At 45.1% G+C, this 15,554-nt stretch overlaps 1 protein-coding gene across 1 annotated transcript in view; it reads right to left on the reverse strand.

The window, feature by feature from the left end:
• Positions 1–15,554, reverse strand: part of efr3a (EFR3 homolog A (S. cerevisiae)) — a 75,871-nt gene that overhangs the window by 19,958 nt on the left and 40,359 nt on the right. The window contains exons 8-11 of the mRNA XM_076097581.1: positions 8,517–8,657; positions 4,886–4,964; positions 2,873–3,008; positions 25–192 (exon numbers count right to left, since the gene is read on the reverse strand). Coding sequence (XP_075953696.1) covers positions 25–192; positions 2,873–3,008; positions 4,886–4,964; positions 8,517–8,657 — 524 coding nt within the window. The remainder of the gene's footprint in view (positions 1–24; positions 193–2,872; positions 3,009–4,885; positions 4,965–8,516; positions 8,658–15,554) is intronic.

Here is a 15,554-nt window from a genome sequence, read left to right on the forward strand (position 1 = left end):
ACAACAACAGGAAGCAGAGAGTACCGATGGTCTGGATGATGGCGTTCTGGACGATCCTCTCCTCGCTCTCTTTGCTGCGACCTGAAGACACGCTGATGCTGGAGTTCCTCCTGGAGCTCTCGCCCAGCTCGAAGTCTACGCTCATCCTCAGGTGTTTGAGCAGCGTGTTGAACACCTCCAGCACGGTGGGGCCTACACACACACACACACACACACACACACACACACACACACACACACACACACACACACACACACACACACACACACACACACACACAATGTTGGGGAACTTCATTTCAAAAGATTGGCTTTGGCTGACAAAAACATTTATTTCATTTTTAGGATCTATATATTTGTATGTTTTTGTGTCATTAAACACGCTAACATCTGATTTGCTTCCCCTGAAGCAGCTTCAAGGTCTCCACACAGTCTGACCGTGTAACAGAAAGTCTGTTAAAGCTCTTTATTGAAGCTGTGTGAGGTACGCAGTGACGGATTATGTTTTAATGTGTTTTTAGCTGTTGTTCACACTCACATCTTCTCTGGTTCAGTTCTCTGAATTCACTTTGGCACAAAAAGCAACACCTCAGATTATGACAGAGTCAGAGCTGAGCGACTCAGCCTTCAGCCTCGAGCACTTTACAACAAACATCTAACAGACAGAGACTGAAAGACTCAGACTAGAATAATATGCTTTCATTATTCTGAATTCATTTGACTATGTATATTCATTCAAACGTTTTATACAATATCATTTATTTAATATAAGAATTATGTATATTATTAATAATTGAATTTTTATTTTAATTGCTTAAAATGAACGAAGAAGAATATGTACAACAAAAAATAAACATTAGCAGTTACACAAATTAAAATGTAACACAAGTTAAAAAGTTATTTAACAAAAACATTTAATGTTAAAATACAAAGTAACAGAGATATCATTCTCTAAGAGTTACATGATCTTATTCTGGTGAACACTTGTTTCTATGTCTGTTCAATGAACAACAAAGACACAAGATGTACATCAGACAGACATGGAGGCTGTTGAAAGGTGTATTGTTTGTTTGGTTTAGTTTGATGGAGCTAGGCTAGTTCCAGTCTTTGTGCTAAGCTAGGCTAAACACATCCGGGATACATCTCTACAGAGGACACGCTACACGGGTCTGAATAAAGCATCACAAGACTAATCTACAGAACCAAACACTTTAGATCACAACTGGATCTAAGACAGAAAACCTCCCCAACATGTCAGTGTTGTTATAACACAGTTCACTGGGGGAGGGGGGGGGGGGGGGACTGCTCTAAACATTCACTGTAGGTGTCATACTGTACCGAGCCACAGATTGGGAGGAGTCGTGATTTCACTCTCAAAGGAGCACACATCACTTCTCCTGGACTCTTGAATCATTCCTATCCAGACGAAGGTGAGTGTTTAGTTTTTTTCCAGGCAGAGGCAGTAAAACACAGGATGGAGGAATTAAATACAAAAGAAACTGCATGATATCAATCTGACAAGTAGTTTGATTCCTTCTATTTGTTCATGTAATTCTAATCTCCCTTCGACAACCAACACCTTAATGCGTCCCTGTGACTCATGGGAGCTAAGCTGTCAGAGCTAATAGCTCCTGGTAGGGTCTCCCAAGGTAAAGTGGTCCTCGGTGAGGGGCCAGACTCCGATTCAGACTCGCACACACACCATCCAAGAATTTATTTTTGGAGGAAGCCTCCTTGGTGCCCTCCTTTGGAGGGCTTCTCCAGAGCCGCTGGAGATATACCCAGAACAGGTTAGAGAGATGATAGATCTCACCTTGCTCTACTAATGGAAAGCCAAAAAAAGAGTGAGTACAGTTGAGTCATGCTGTACCATGCAGTGGAAATGCGGCATTAGAAAAAAGGTAAGGAGCTCCCAGCTGAGTTGGGTTGGGCATCTGATATGGATACCTCCTTGGTGCCTTCCTTTGGAGTTTGTTTTTGGAGGAAGCCTCCTTGGTGCCTTCCTTTGGAGGAAGCCTCCTTGGTGCCTTCCTTTGGAGGAAGCCTCCGTGGTGCCTTCCTTTGGAGGAAGCCTCCGTGGTGCCTTCCTTAGGAGGAAGCCTCCGTGGTGCCTTCCTTTGGAGGAAGCCTCCTTGGTGCCTTCCTTTGGAGGAAGCCTCCGTGGTGCCTTCCTTTGGAGGAAGCCTCCGTGGTGCCTTCCTTTGGAGGAAGCCTCCGTGGTGCCTTCCTTTGGAGGAAGCCTCCGTGGTGCCTTCCTTTGGAGGAAGCCTCCGTGGTGCCTTCCTTTGGAGGAAGCCTCCGTGGTGCCTTCCTTTGGAGGAAGCCTCCTTGGCCCAGAACCTTCCAAAAAAAGCTGGAAAACATTGCTGGGCAAAGGGAAGGCTGCTCTACCTTCCTCCGCCTGCTGCCACTGTGACTCCCCATGGAAGGATATTTCTACTCCTTTCTTCTCAAAAGGTGCCAAACTTCATGCTTATTTAATTATCAGTCAATTATCACATCGGCACCTTTTTTTTTTTAAACACCTCGTTTTTTTACTTTCTGTTCCTGTCAGAAATAATCTCATTGAGATACTGATGTAGGCGAGTTGTCGGGGAAGAAAGAAGTCAGTCTCACAGATCTGGGTATCAACCCTGGGGCGTTGTGGTTAGTGGGCACTGCTAAGAGCTGGGACCTGATCTTGTTTCATATCTTAATATCTTAAGAAAGAAGGTATTCTGTTACGGACCAGTTTGTCTAATAAAAGTGTGCTGATTACACCTGAACACTGGAATTGTTGGAGATTTGTTTTCAGTAGACAAATCAATTTAAAGCAAGTCAGACGGATGAGTAACTGGTCCAACAGGAAACCAGCATCGTCCCGTAAACTCACCCACTGAGCCTTTAGCGGCGATGGCCACCGTCTCCAGGAGGACCTGGACGATGCCGGCTCTGACCCGCGGTGTGTTCTTGTTGTTGGTGTCCAGGTGATTCAGAACCTGCTGGATGACGTGGTGGGAGTGCTGAGCCTGGACCACAAAGAGACAAAGAAGGATTGAAGACGCGTCATGTTTGGACGGAGCTAAAGTGTGTTTGCCCGCTTTGTCAGCTGAAAGTAAAAGGAACAAACTACTACAACTCAGTTATAGTCGTATCATTATGGTCAGTGGACTTCAAAGAGGAAATCTCCTTGGAAAGTTGGACATACTGTTGCAATCAGTCCATTGGGGGATTTTGTATAAAAACAAAAACCAACATATTTCTGTTTTGAATATTTGTAATTAATTTTTTTATAAGAGCAAAGCATCCTGGTCTATTTCTTACTCCTGTGAGTTTGAGAAACCAGACCTCGACATTAAATCCTGACGTGAACGGTTAATGTTTGAGATCAGTGAAACTGTCCCCGGAGCTGCTGAGACCTCGACATGTAAAGACCATCATCGGCAGCTGCTTTTCTTTTCTTTTTAAAATGGTCCAAACGCCGTCGTTTCCTCCCGACAGCAGAACGTTCGACTGCGTCTCTGCGGGACAAACCCGCGGCGCGCTTGTTTTTTGTCACTCAGATCAAACAGAATCTCCCGGCAGACAGATCAGAGAGACCAAACTCTGCTCATGTCACACACACTCACACGGTGGACACACAAGAATAAACCGACGAGACACATGCACACGGAAAGAGAGACACCTGGACCCCAGAACCATTGATTGTGTTTCATCTGTGGCAGCATCTCAGAGTCACCGAGACACCGATTAAACAAACAGAGAGAGAGAGAGATGGAGGTCTGGGCTTTCAGGGAGTGAGACAGAGAGTAAAGGAAATAAACTGTTATTCAGTGCAGTAATAAATGTTCTAGCAGTAAACATACAGCAGCTGCTGCTCTGTGTGTGTGTGTGTGTGTGTGTGTGTGTGTGTGTGTGTGTGTGTGTGCTAGTGTTGCTCAAAGTCAGTGGATGATTTTGGGTATTTTGAGCTTGAATAATACAGGAAAGTCTCTAAAAACCTGTTTTCACATTATAAGTATTTCTTTATAACATTAAATAAACTCTACATGGCTTAATATGCAACAATCTAATCTAAAGTTGAAGGAAACAACCCGAGTTAGAATTAAGAGTTTGATTGATTGATTGACGCCCGGCAACGTATGTTGTATTTCTAAGTCTTTGCTTTTAACTCGTTCTGAAGTATTGAAGCCGTCTCGGCCAGGCTCCCTTATAGACATGTTGTAATCTCAAAGCAACTTACCTGGTTCTATAAAGGTTTAATTCAAAAAACTAAACACCAAATCTAACTAAAATGGAAGGACCAGAGACTATATATTCAAGAAGTGGACGTGGTTGTCGTGACTTCACCCGTTGGTTTGTGGACTGATGTTTTGAAGCCTCAAATTCGGCGATTTTGCTGTCGCCATCTTGGATTACGACCGTCGCCATCTTGTTTTTTTTGCAACCAGTGAACAGGAAGTGACCATATCTGGACTGAGGAGGAGTGGCGTAGAGACGCCGTATACGTCTCTGGTAGAGACCTGTCAATCACTGTGTAGCCCCGCCCTAAAGCATCCCCTGCTTTATGGTCTGTTTGACTCTAAAAAAAGAAAATTCCCCAAGAACCAGATCAGAGTAACAGTAACAATGGAGTTGAGCAGGAATATAGAAAGGAGAGCGTGATTAGCTGTGTTCTCCAGCTGCCTGCGGAGGCTTCAGGGACGCCTGAGGCTGGATGACAGCTCGTTAAGATGATTGACAGGTGCTGGAGCAGGATCCAAGAGATGTGGGGGAGGGCGGGGCTAATGGTGCACCTTGTGCTCCAGTGTTAAAGGAGCATGACGTGCCTTTAAAGTCATGCTGGCGTAGTACTTTAAAACAAAGTATAAAGTAGATGTAATTGATTAGCATGCGTGTACTGTACCTGGATGGAGTACATGATGATTCTGAAGCAGGAAACTGCAAACTCATTGGGGTCCCACAGGTGGTGGTTGTCCAGGTGACTGAAGACAGAAGAGAAATAACGACATCATCAATATTCTCATCTGATAAAACGTCTACGAAGGGATCAGAGCGCGTCAGAGTCTTCGGTTTGATTCCCGTTTCCCACCAAAAGTCAATGTTTGGTTAATACACATACAACATATGTTTATTGATCTAGTTTGTAAAGAGAGCGGGGTTTGAGGATTAAAAACAAATGAATCTCTGCACCATGAGGTCATAAGATCTGATATTATAATAATCATTGATATCTTCAAAGAGGAAATGAGGAGGCCCAGCTGTTGAACTGCTCACAGAGCTGAGATGGACGGAGAGAATTAGATGAAGCAGAGGATCACACAGAACAAGACGAGAGAACCTGAGACATCCCACTGTTGATCTCAGGAAGACACGATTAACAGGGAAGGCAGAGCCGCATGTTCTTCATCTCTGAGGTGAGATACTAAAGGTCAAAGGTTACATGAAACATCATGTGAGCGTCGAAGACCTGCAGAGGAGTGCGAGTGGCAGATTGAGAACGACGGATTTACTCATCTCTGTGGGAGCACACACACACACACACACACACACACACACACACACACACACACACACACACACACACACACACACACACACACACACACACACACACACACACACACACACACACACACACACACACACACACACACACACACACACACACACACACACACACAAAAAAGCGTCTGTTAAATGAGGAGAAAAATAATCAGAGACTGGACTGCAGAGATGTCTGTCTGTCTCATAGCTTCAGCTGCGCCTGCATGAAGCCTCATTCTTCACTTTTATAATATTCACTTATCGATCTACGCTGCAAACATGTCACACCATCATCATTGTGTTCTGCCGTGTATCGCCTCACACTCATGGAACGGAGTAAAGAACAGTAATGATCTTTACTAGCTCAGCACATGTCATACACACGATGTAGCTCACATTGCTGCACATTAACAAATAAATAAAAACTGAATTATTTGAACTGCATTCATAAAAACAAGGTAAATAACACCGCGGCTCTAATTAACGGCCAAATGCACCAATAAAATCTATTTCTGAATCTGTCCAAACAGCTTCTGTAATTCCACAAGTCCACCAAAGATGTTCTGTACCAAAGAGACTCTCCCAGGCTGCAGTACCACCTTCCTCCTGAAGTGTAACTGGTGCACCAGCGGGGGCGCTGCTGCACCAACAAAGAAAAGTAGTTTCATATATGAATGGTGAATGGACTGTACTTGTAAAGCACTTTTCTCGTCTTTCTGACCACTCAACGCACGTTAACACTCACATTCACACATCGCAGGCACAGCACGAGCGGAGCGGGGATCAAACGGCCGACCCTCTGATTGACGGACGACCCTGCTCTCCACTGAGCCACACTTAACTATCCACTAACAGGAGCAGAGGGGACATCAGATGACTGCATTCCGTTCCAAATTCATACCTTTTTTTAAAACATGACCCTCTTGAGACACATTTCAGAACGCACCGCTTCTCCTCAACCACACCACCAACTTTTAGACACGTCAGCACTTTGTTAACCGTGTGCTTCACCCTCCAGAGCCCGTCGTCTTCATCACTCACCGGGTTTACCAAAGACACGAGGACAAAAGGTGACTGCACCAGCTGATGTGGCCTGCAAGGGGCGCATGGAGCCAGCGAGTCACTGGTTCAGAGCTGGAGGGGGACACTGACACACCACGTTGTCCAAAACACACAAAAAGTGTGACGGTGACAAACTCAGTACATCTGCAGCTTTTAACACTCGTTATTGGAGGGCTGAAGGAAGGTGTGTGTGTGTGTGTGTGTGTGTGTTATGCTGTCCGTGTCATGATTCAGGTTATGAATCTGAACTCTGCACAGTGAGAAGAAGGTAGATCTTTGTGTACATTTTCTTCGCAGGAATGGTGGATGGATGGTTCTCACAAACGCAAGACTTTCACCCAGGAGACCGCTGCTCGAGTCCCACGTGACACACTTTCACTTATTCTACCTCAGTTCTTAAATATAGTTATTTAACGTATCCTCACACAACAGTCCATATGATGATATCTCCTCATTTGTCATGCATTTTCCTACAAAAGTCCAGCAACACGTGTGAACAAAACTACTTAGTTTGGTTTGTAAAAAGATACTTTGGGTTAAAATAACTAAGTTACTGAAGTACACAAGTTACGTGACAAAAATATCAACGTTGACTTCTTGATTCACACGAGGAAGGAGCCGCGGTCTGCTGGAGGACCCAAACGCCTCCACTCCCGCCCTGTCTGTGCTGTTGCGTTTTTTATAATTCCTCGTTCAAGATAACGTGGAAATAATTTGGTGGGCTATCTGCAAACTACGGCCGGTATAGATGCAAATGCTGAATGACAGTTACTTTAAGTAACAAACCTCAAACCACTCTCTCTTTCTAAACGGAGAAAAAAGCAGCAGCAGCTGGAAGATGACGTAGCGCTACGCAGAGGGAGACAACCCACCGAGAGTTTAAGTTTTAAAAGAGCGTTAATGCACTGCTTAGTTAATTCATGTTTACAGTTTCAAGAGATCCTCACATCGTACGCTCGCTACTGCAAACCAAGAAGGCGTCTTGAAACAGGATTTAGAAAATGTGAGCGTGCATGTGAATGTGCATGTGAGCATATCTTTTAGTGCATGTGAGCGAGCATGTGAGCGTGTCTTTTAGTGCATGTGAGCTTGTCTTTAAGTGCATGTGAGCGTGCATGTGAGCTTGCCTTTAAGTGCATGTGAGCGTGCATGTTAGTGCATGTGAGCTTGTCTTTAAGTGCATGTGAGCATGTCTTTTAGTGCATGTGAGCGTGCATGTGAGCATGTCTTTTAGTGCATGTGAGCGTGCATGTTAGTGCATGTGAGCTTGTCTTTAAGTGCATGTGAGCGTGCATGTTAGTGCATATGAGCTTGTCTTTAAGTGCATGTGAGCGTGCATGTGAGCATGTCTTTTAGTGCATGTGAGCTTGTCTTTTAGTGCATTTAGTGCATGTGAGCGTGCATGTGAGCTTGTCTTTTAGTGCATGTGAGCGTGCATGTGAGCATGTCTTTTAGTGCATGTGAGCATAGAAACGTAGCCCCCCCCCCCTCCGGCTGCCCCTCAGATAGAGGCTGTCACCATGTTGAGAGCCATGTGGAGGCAATCAAAACAAACACTCCCAATTGTCACATTTTGTATCTTTCAACTGATTGGGACACAAACACTGGTTTCTGTCACACCAAAGCCTCTGAAAGGTCGACTATCATCTAATCTGCTCTGATGTCGTTACACCGGAGTCACATTTTGTCACATGGGCGAGTTTGAAGATGGGCGCGGTCCGAGCAATGGTGCTGAAAGCGGCCCAGGACAGTCGCCCAAAAAATGTCTGTGACTTACTGAGGAAAAGGTGTAATCACACCAAACTTCACATGGAGCTCCAAAACACCGAAATACAACAGTTTTAAGCTGTAAACACAGAAAAATCCCTGTTTGACGAAGGAGTTATTGACCAAAGAGTAAAAACAATACACCAACGTCCAGTACTCACACCAGCACGGGTCTCACAGCGTTGTTCATGTTGCCGTAGGCCGCCCGGCCCAGCAGCTCCCTGAAGCAGCTCTCAGCCAGCGCCGCCGGGTTCTCCTCGCCATCCTGACCCGCCACCGAGGGAGTGCTGGGGTGCCCCGCCCTGTCGGACACAGACGGACAAGGACAAAGAAAACAGACAGTGAGTGTTTAGAAATTAAATAAAATAAGGTCTAGGTATCCTGAAATGAAGTTCAGAGCACTGACAGCAGCTCATTGAGTCTAGCACGTGAGACTACAGTACAAGAATCAAGTCTTCATAGGGAGGGAGGGAGACAGAGAGACAGAGAGGGAGAGAGAGAGAGACAGAGGGAGAGAGAGAGAGACAGAGGGAGAGAGAGAGAGACAGAGAGGGAGAGACAGAGAGACAGAGAGGGAGAGAGAGAGAGACAGAGAGGGAGAGAGAGACAGAGAGGGAGAGACAGAGAGGGAGAGAGAGAGACAGAGAGGGAGAGAGAGACAGAGAGGGAGAGACAGAGAGGGAGAGAGAGAGACAGAGAGGGAGAGACAGAGAGACAGAGAGACAGAGACAGAGAGGGAGAGACAGAGAGACAGAGAGGGAGAGAGAGAGACAGAGAGGGAGAGAGAGAGACAGAGAGGGAGAGAGAGAGGGAGAGACAGAGAGACAGAGAGGGAGAGACAGAGAGACAGAGAGACAGAGAGACAGAGACAGAGAGGGAGAGACAGAGAGACAGAGAGGGAGAGAGAGAGACAGAGAGGGAGAGAGAGAGGGAGAGACAGAGAGACAGAGAGGGAGAGACAGAGAGACAGAGAGGGAGAGAGAGAGAGGGAGAGAGAGAGACAGAGAGGGAGAGACGGAGAGACAGAGAGGGAGAGACAGAGAGAGGGAGAGGGAGAGAGAGGGAGAGAGAGACAGAGACAGAGGAAGAGAGAGAGAGACAGAGGGAGAGAGAGAGAGAGAATAACATTTAGAGGGAGAGCAACAACATAAATAAGCTTCAGGATATACGAGAGGAGAATGACGGACTAAAGATGGAGCTGAGACTTAAAAAGAATCAATCAGAGCCGCTGAAGAAAAAAAGGAGAAATGTAGGTGTGTGTGTGTGTGTGTGTGTGTGTGTGTGTGTGTGAACTAAATATATTAGTTCAGTGATTCACAGGAAAGCTGAATCCTCAAGCATTCTTCAGTTCATACAGTAACTGCAGACAGCCTACATGACGTTACAGTCACTCAGCAGACGCTTTTATCCAAAGAGACTTACAATTCAGACTATCACATTCCTACAGCGTGGGCACAGCTACGGGAGCACTTTTGGGGTTAAGTGTCTTGCTCAAGGACACGTCGACATGCGACTAACGGAGCCGGGGATCAAACCGCCGACCCTCCGATTGAAGGACGGCCCTGCTCTCCACTTAGCCACGGTCGCCTAATATTTATTTTTCTTCACTTTCTGTAAAGTAACAACAAATTTGAGAATTCTTTCTTCATGTTTTGATTTGCAATAGAATGTGCAGTGTTCTCAATGCATTGGTGTGTACGGGAATAAAAGCTATTATAAGGAGTTTGGGCTTTACTGTATATATGAATGATCTAGTAGGAGACGGGGAGTTCTACAACGCTGGAACAGATCAACACCAGTTCTACCTCCTGCTGCTGAAGGAGGACGGTCATTAATCACACGACCACAGCAGGTCACTCGTAAACAAAATGTAAAAACAACCGTCTGATTTGAATAAATGTCCCACTGCTGTCTCACTGATCCTGCAGCTCTACAGAAAAGACAAAAACCTCGTTTGTGTACAAGTCAGTCGAGTCCTACAGACGTCAGGACTCCACCGTCCTGGCAGGAGAGCGAGCAGCAGGTTCTAGGTTCTACTGATAGAATAATGCAGCAGTGAACAACTTCCACAGCAACGCGCCCGGTCACACCCGGGACTCCAGAGACAAACAATGCAATTACTGCCGGCCCACACGGGCGCTTCAGGGGAAATGAAATGCTTGTTGCTTGTTAGACGCAGCAGCATGAGAGATCTGTCCTGTAACAGCAGGAACTCTTCTTAATGACTACAGAAGGTGGATCAACCAGGCCGACGCTTCATTCACAACATGTTCTAATGAATCAGAGGAGAAGATGTGTAGAAATATACAAGCTAGTGGAGCCGTGGCTCTGAGTGTTGATGACGGTGTAATAATAGTGACCTTTGTTGTTCTAGAAGTTGTTTCTAAACGTAATTAAAAACTGCTTCACTGTCAGAATAATACAAGAGAAGTATTTTCTGCTTTAACTGATAAAAATGGACCAAATAAAAAAAAACACATTTACTGCAGAAACATTCTTTAATATTAAATTTACAGTTTCTGTCCTCCGACAGCATCCACATAGGATGCGTTCAGGGTCAGAAATACACGTGGGTTATCTGCATATTACCAGCGCTCAGAGCCCAAAACACAATCACGATAGATAGATAGATAGATAGATAGATAGATAGATAGATAGATAGATAGATAGATAGATTTCCCTGACAACTGTGATGAGCTGAGAAGATGTGAGCTTCTGTCGGAGGTTCATTTGTCACCTGGTGAATTCAAGAAGCAGTGATTTTCGGGTGAAACATGTAAATGAGTTGCCACCATGACGACCATCGATACGGCAAGATTGTATCGATATACGGACGCCAAGGATCCATCTTATTGTTATTATGATACGATTAGATTATATAAACCATTAGTACCTTTCGGTAACAATTGCTCCTTCGCTCCACTCGAGTGTTCTCTGGTGTAAAGTCAGCAGGCTGGAATAGAAACACCTGTTTTTCAGGTGCATGATGCAACATTTATGTTATTGCAATAATCAGCATTTCATAAAAAGATTAAAATCGCAATAATATCATATCGTTGACTTATGTATCGTGGTAATATCTTTAATAATGCTTCTGGTGAGTCTCACTCCCAACGACCACGAGCCTCAACGTCCCGGTTCAACCCCGGCAGAGATCATCTCTGCACCTCTCTCTCTCTCTCTCTCTCTCTCTCATATTATATTATATTATATTATATTATATTATATTTAGAGGATGTGTTGTGTATTCCTAAAATAAGTGTATTTAATCAGGCAGTCAGCTGTGAAGAGGCTGAGATATGTGACGTCACTGATGAAGGGAATTAAGAAAACTAAAGAGGTCAAAGTCGTCTTCAAGGTGGCTGCCTTCAAAACACAACAGAGTGTGTGTGTGTGTGTGTGTGTGTGTGTGTGTGTGTGTGTGTGTGTGTGTGTGTGTGTGTGTGTGTGTGTGTGTGTGTGTGTGTGTGTGTGGAACATCACAAGCAAGCCTTTAATTGTGGAACAAGGAGAGCTTTTCTTCACCTCTGGTTTCTGCACGCCGCCCACGTCCGCCCTTCCCGAGAAGCAATTAACAGAATCAGACGTCCTTGACTGCGGCTCCCCGCCGGCTTCCACCGAGGCTTTCCATCAGGAAGCCCACAACACGCCGCCGCGGGGCCGACTGACCACGACTGTGTCTGAGATCGACAAAGTGTATTTCTTGTAGCGTTTAACAGCGAAACACTATTTGTTCTGCCCTCAGAGTGCCGACGTCTGGCTGTGTTTTTGTGGCGAGCGCCGGCTCACGCTGCTGAAGTGACGAACCCACGGCTCTGCTGATGGACTCTTTGTTTGACAGGATGCTGCTGAGCGGCTGTGAGGAGGGAGGGCAGCATCATCTGAACTAATGACCACCTGCCATCCACAGGATGCTTCTATTCAAAGAGATGAAGAACTGAGCAGCGTGTCGGGGGAACCATTCTCCAGAAATCATTTACAAAAACTCTCTTTGCTCTATTTTTCCTCCTAGTTTTATTTATTTTTAATGAAACAGCAAAGTGTAATTTACATAATATCAAGTGTCAGTGTTTCCATCCAACAGAAACCCACGTTCCTCCTCCTGCACCAAACATTAGGGAATGCAAACATACTTAGTTAAATATTGGGCATGTTAACAATAAATGTTAATCATTAAAAACCTATGCAAGCGTACAAATACAATGCAATACAAAGCATACGTATCTCCACATAACAGTAGTTTTATAACCACTGGCATATTCACTGCACACATCCCTGAGATACTTCATCAGTTAACTCGACTAAAATATCACTCATCACCTACAATAATATCACTCATCACCTACAATGACTCCAGTGGGCTCCAGGACCTCTTTGTTGTTGTTTACGCAATTATAAAATATCAAATATGGCAAATAATGCTTCACAACAAGATTAGAGGATATACAAGATTTAGCGTTTTAATAATAATTGTCTCTCAATTGTTTGCTAACATTACGTTATATGTCAGGGCTGTATGCTTTTTATGCTTATTTTAGATGTTCCTGCCCCCTAGTGGCCAACAAAAACCAATACAGCTTTAAGTAATTCATTTAATTACTCGTCAATTACTCTCAAGTTACTTATGAATAAATTGTGCTCTACTGTCTTTTTAAGATGTCCTGGAGTGCACAGTTTTGATCTAATTTCGTTGTTAGAGTAAATACAAAGCGTGTGTTCTATATAAGATGCATCCTCTGTGTGACTGTACATCTCTGTGCTACATCTCCCCGTCAATCCTTCTACCAGTCCTGTTTCTGACAAACCAAATCCGTTTGATCTGAAACATCACCAGCTAAACGTTGTGGCGTCTCTTCCCTCGCTTCCTTCTCAACGCAGAAGTTCATCAGTCATTTGGGCTGAGTTCATTGAGAAGAGGCGGAGAGAACGCTAATGACACGTTGGTGTGTTTTGGTTCTGGCTCTGCGTGATTGCACAGAGTTGTACCGTACGTGATTGCAGACGTGTGAACCGGGGCGACATGACAACGTGTATGTATGCTGCGTGATTACAGATGACGATCGCCGTGATTACCGTGCAGTAAGCGTATGCGAGTCTCTTCTGATTGGCACCTTTATTACCAACAGCCACAGAGCACCAGAGGTACGTGAGCAAATGTGTTGCGGTTGTAAAAGACTTAAATTCAGCAACAAATGTCCTCATTTAACACGAATGGTCTCAAAAGACAAACAAACCAAACTCCAGTCATAAAGTGATGACAGTGAGGACGTCCATGAAAAGGCTTCTTCATGCAGTCCTGTAGTGACGAACAGGGACTATAGCACAGATGTCATACGAAGTTATCTAATAATACAAACATCCAGCCATTGGCCAGATTTGAAGTTGAAGTCAGATATTAATATTCAGAATGTCCTTTCTGTTGAACCTCACAACCCCCCCCCCCCCCCCCCCCCCTTTCAAACAGTAGACTCCCAGCCTCGGTTGATTGCAGTATCAGCTCATTAAGTTGGAGGAACACCATTAGAACCGGTCAGGACGCTGCTATTAATGCAGAGATGGTCCCCGAGGGGATGAACGCACCGCAGCTGAAGGAATATATGCACCACAATTATACATGGATTATGAGAGGGCTGCACTTCCATTTAAATCACGGGGAGATTAGATGAGCTGATTGGACTGTTAGGAGCAGGAGACGAGGACAGAACAAACTGTAGGAAATGGGATTTCTTTAGGGTTTCCTCCGTGCATACAAAGAGGTCAGAGTGTAGATCCACAGGGACTCTGCAGGTGGTCCTGGTGGTCCACATTTCTGGAGCAAATGAGAATAAAAGGTCCGACAAGAATTGTTTTATTTTAGCGGTTCGGAAAAAGCCAAATTCTGAGGATAAAAGTATCTTTATCAAGCCTCAGTATCCCATAATAACGAAACAATTCAGTGATCATTTTCAATTCATGGAGTTGAAAATGTGAGCGTGTCATGATCCTCATGAGGTCGTTGATCGCTGGTAAATCCCAACACAGGGCCAGACATCTACTGCTGTGCTGCTTCCCATTCTATCGCAGGAAAAGGACTGTACTGTATAGACTGTATACACTGTATACACTGTATACACTGTATAGACTGTATAGACTGTATAGGTCTATGCTGATGTTATTCACACACATGCTACGATCTCCAACCTTAAACTCCTAGATGAGATTCATTACTGACGAGCCACGAGGAAGACGTTAAACTTAAAACACCCGTTCTCAGGACTTGCGTACACCTGCCTGCTAGTTAGTAGCTAGCTATCACCAGATGAATGCTTCTTTAGTTGTTTCTGTTTTTTAATAAACAATAACCTCATAATAGTTAAACAGTGGATCTGTGTCCAGCCTACTGACAGTGAGAGTCTTTACAAAAACACTGGACGTGTTCTTTTTGTACCCGACCGTCCGGTCCAACGTATATTTGGATAAACTGACCACATATCTGAGTTCTTCTGAGGGACACACTTGTTGGACTACGTTCTGGGCCCGGTCCTGCAGAAGGACCCATGTTCCGTAACTCTCCAGGCCCCGCTGGGCCCGGTCCTGCAGAAGGACCCGTGTTCTGTAACGCTCCAGGCCCCGCTGGGCCGGGTCCTGCAGAAGGACCCGTGTTCTGTAACGCTCCAGGCCCCGCTGGGCCGGGTCCTGCAGAAGGACCCGTGTTCTGTGACACTCCAGGCCCCGCTGGGCTCTCACACGTCTGAAGTCAAACTTATTTGAACTCACTCGGTTCAAAGGGAGTACAGCGGAGAGCCGGCTCAGCAGCTCTGGCAACGTTTAAAAGAAGAAAATCCCCTTTTTCATGAGCCGATAGTCCACAGCCGGGGAAGGTTGGACTCAAGGTGACTTCTTTGATGCGGAGAGAGACGCTCCAGCAGAGAGGGATCAGCCAAGAGGAGTACACAGTTTAAAAAGGAGAAAGAGGTTTGTTTTGTGTGAACCAATATGTACGTCTATATTACCCTTCAGACTCAACTCCTCTGGACCATTACAGGGACCCGGTGCAGGACTTGAGGGCCTGTTTGGTGTGTTTCTCCTGCATCACCAACACCAACAGGCCTTCTACAGCGAGCGACTAAGTGACTATGTTTGGTCCTGATGATCAACGTGTTGTTGGCAGTAAAGTACAAAGAAATGCAGAAGTAAAAGTAAAAACACAACCGATCCAA

Source organism: Anarhichas minor, unplaced genomic scaffold, assembly GCF_050575085.1.
Source record: "Anarhichas minor isolate MPS153535 unplaced genomic scaffold, ASM5057508v1 ptg000024l, whole genome shotgun sequence".
Classification (NCBI taxonomy): Eukaryota; Metazoa; Chordata; class Actinopteri; order Perciformes; family Anarhichadidae; genus Anarhichas; species Anarhichas minor.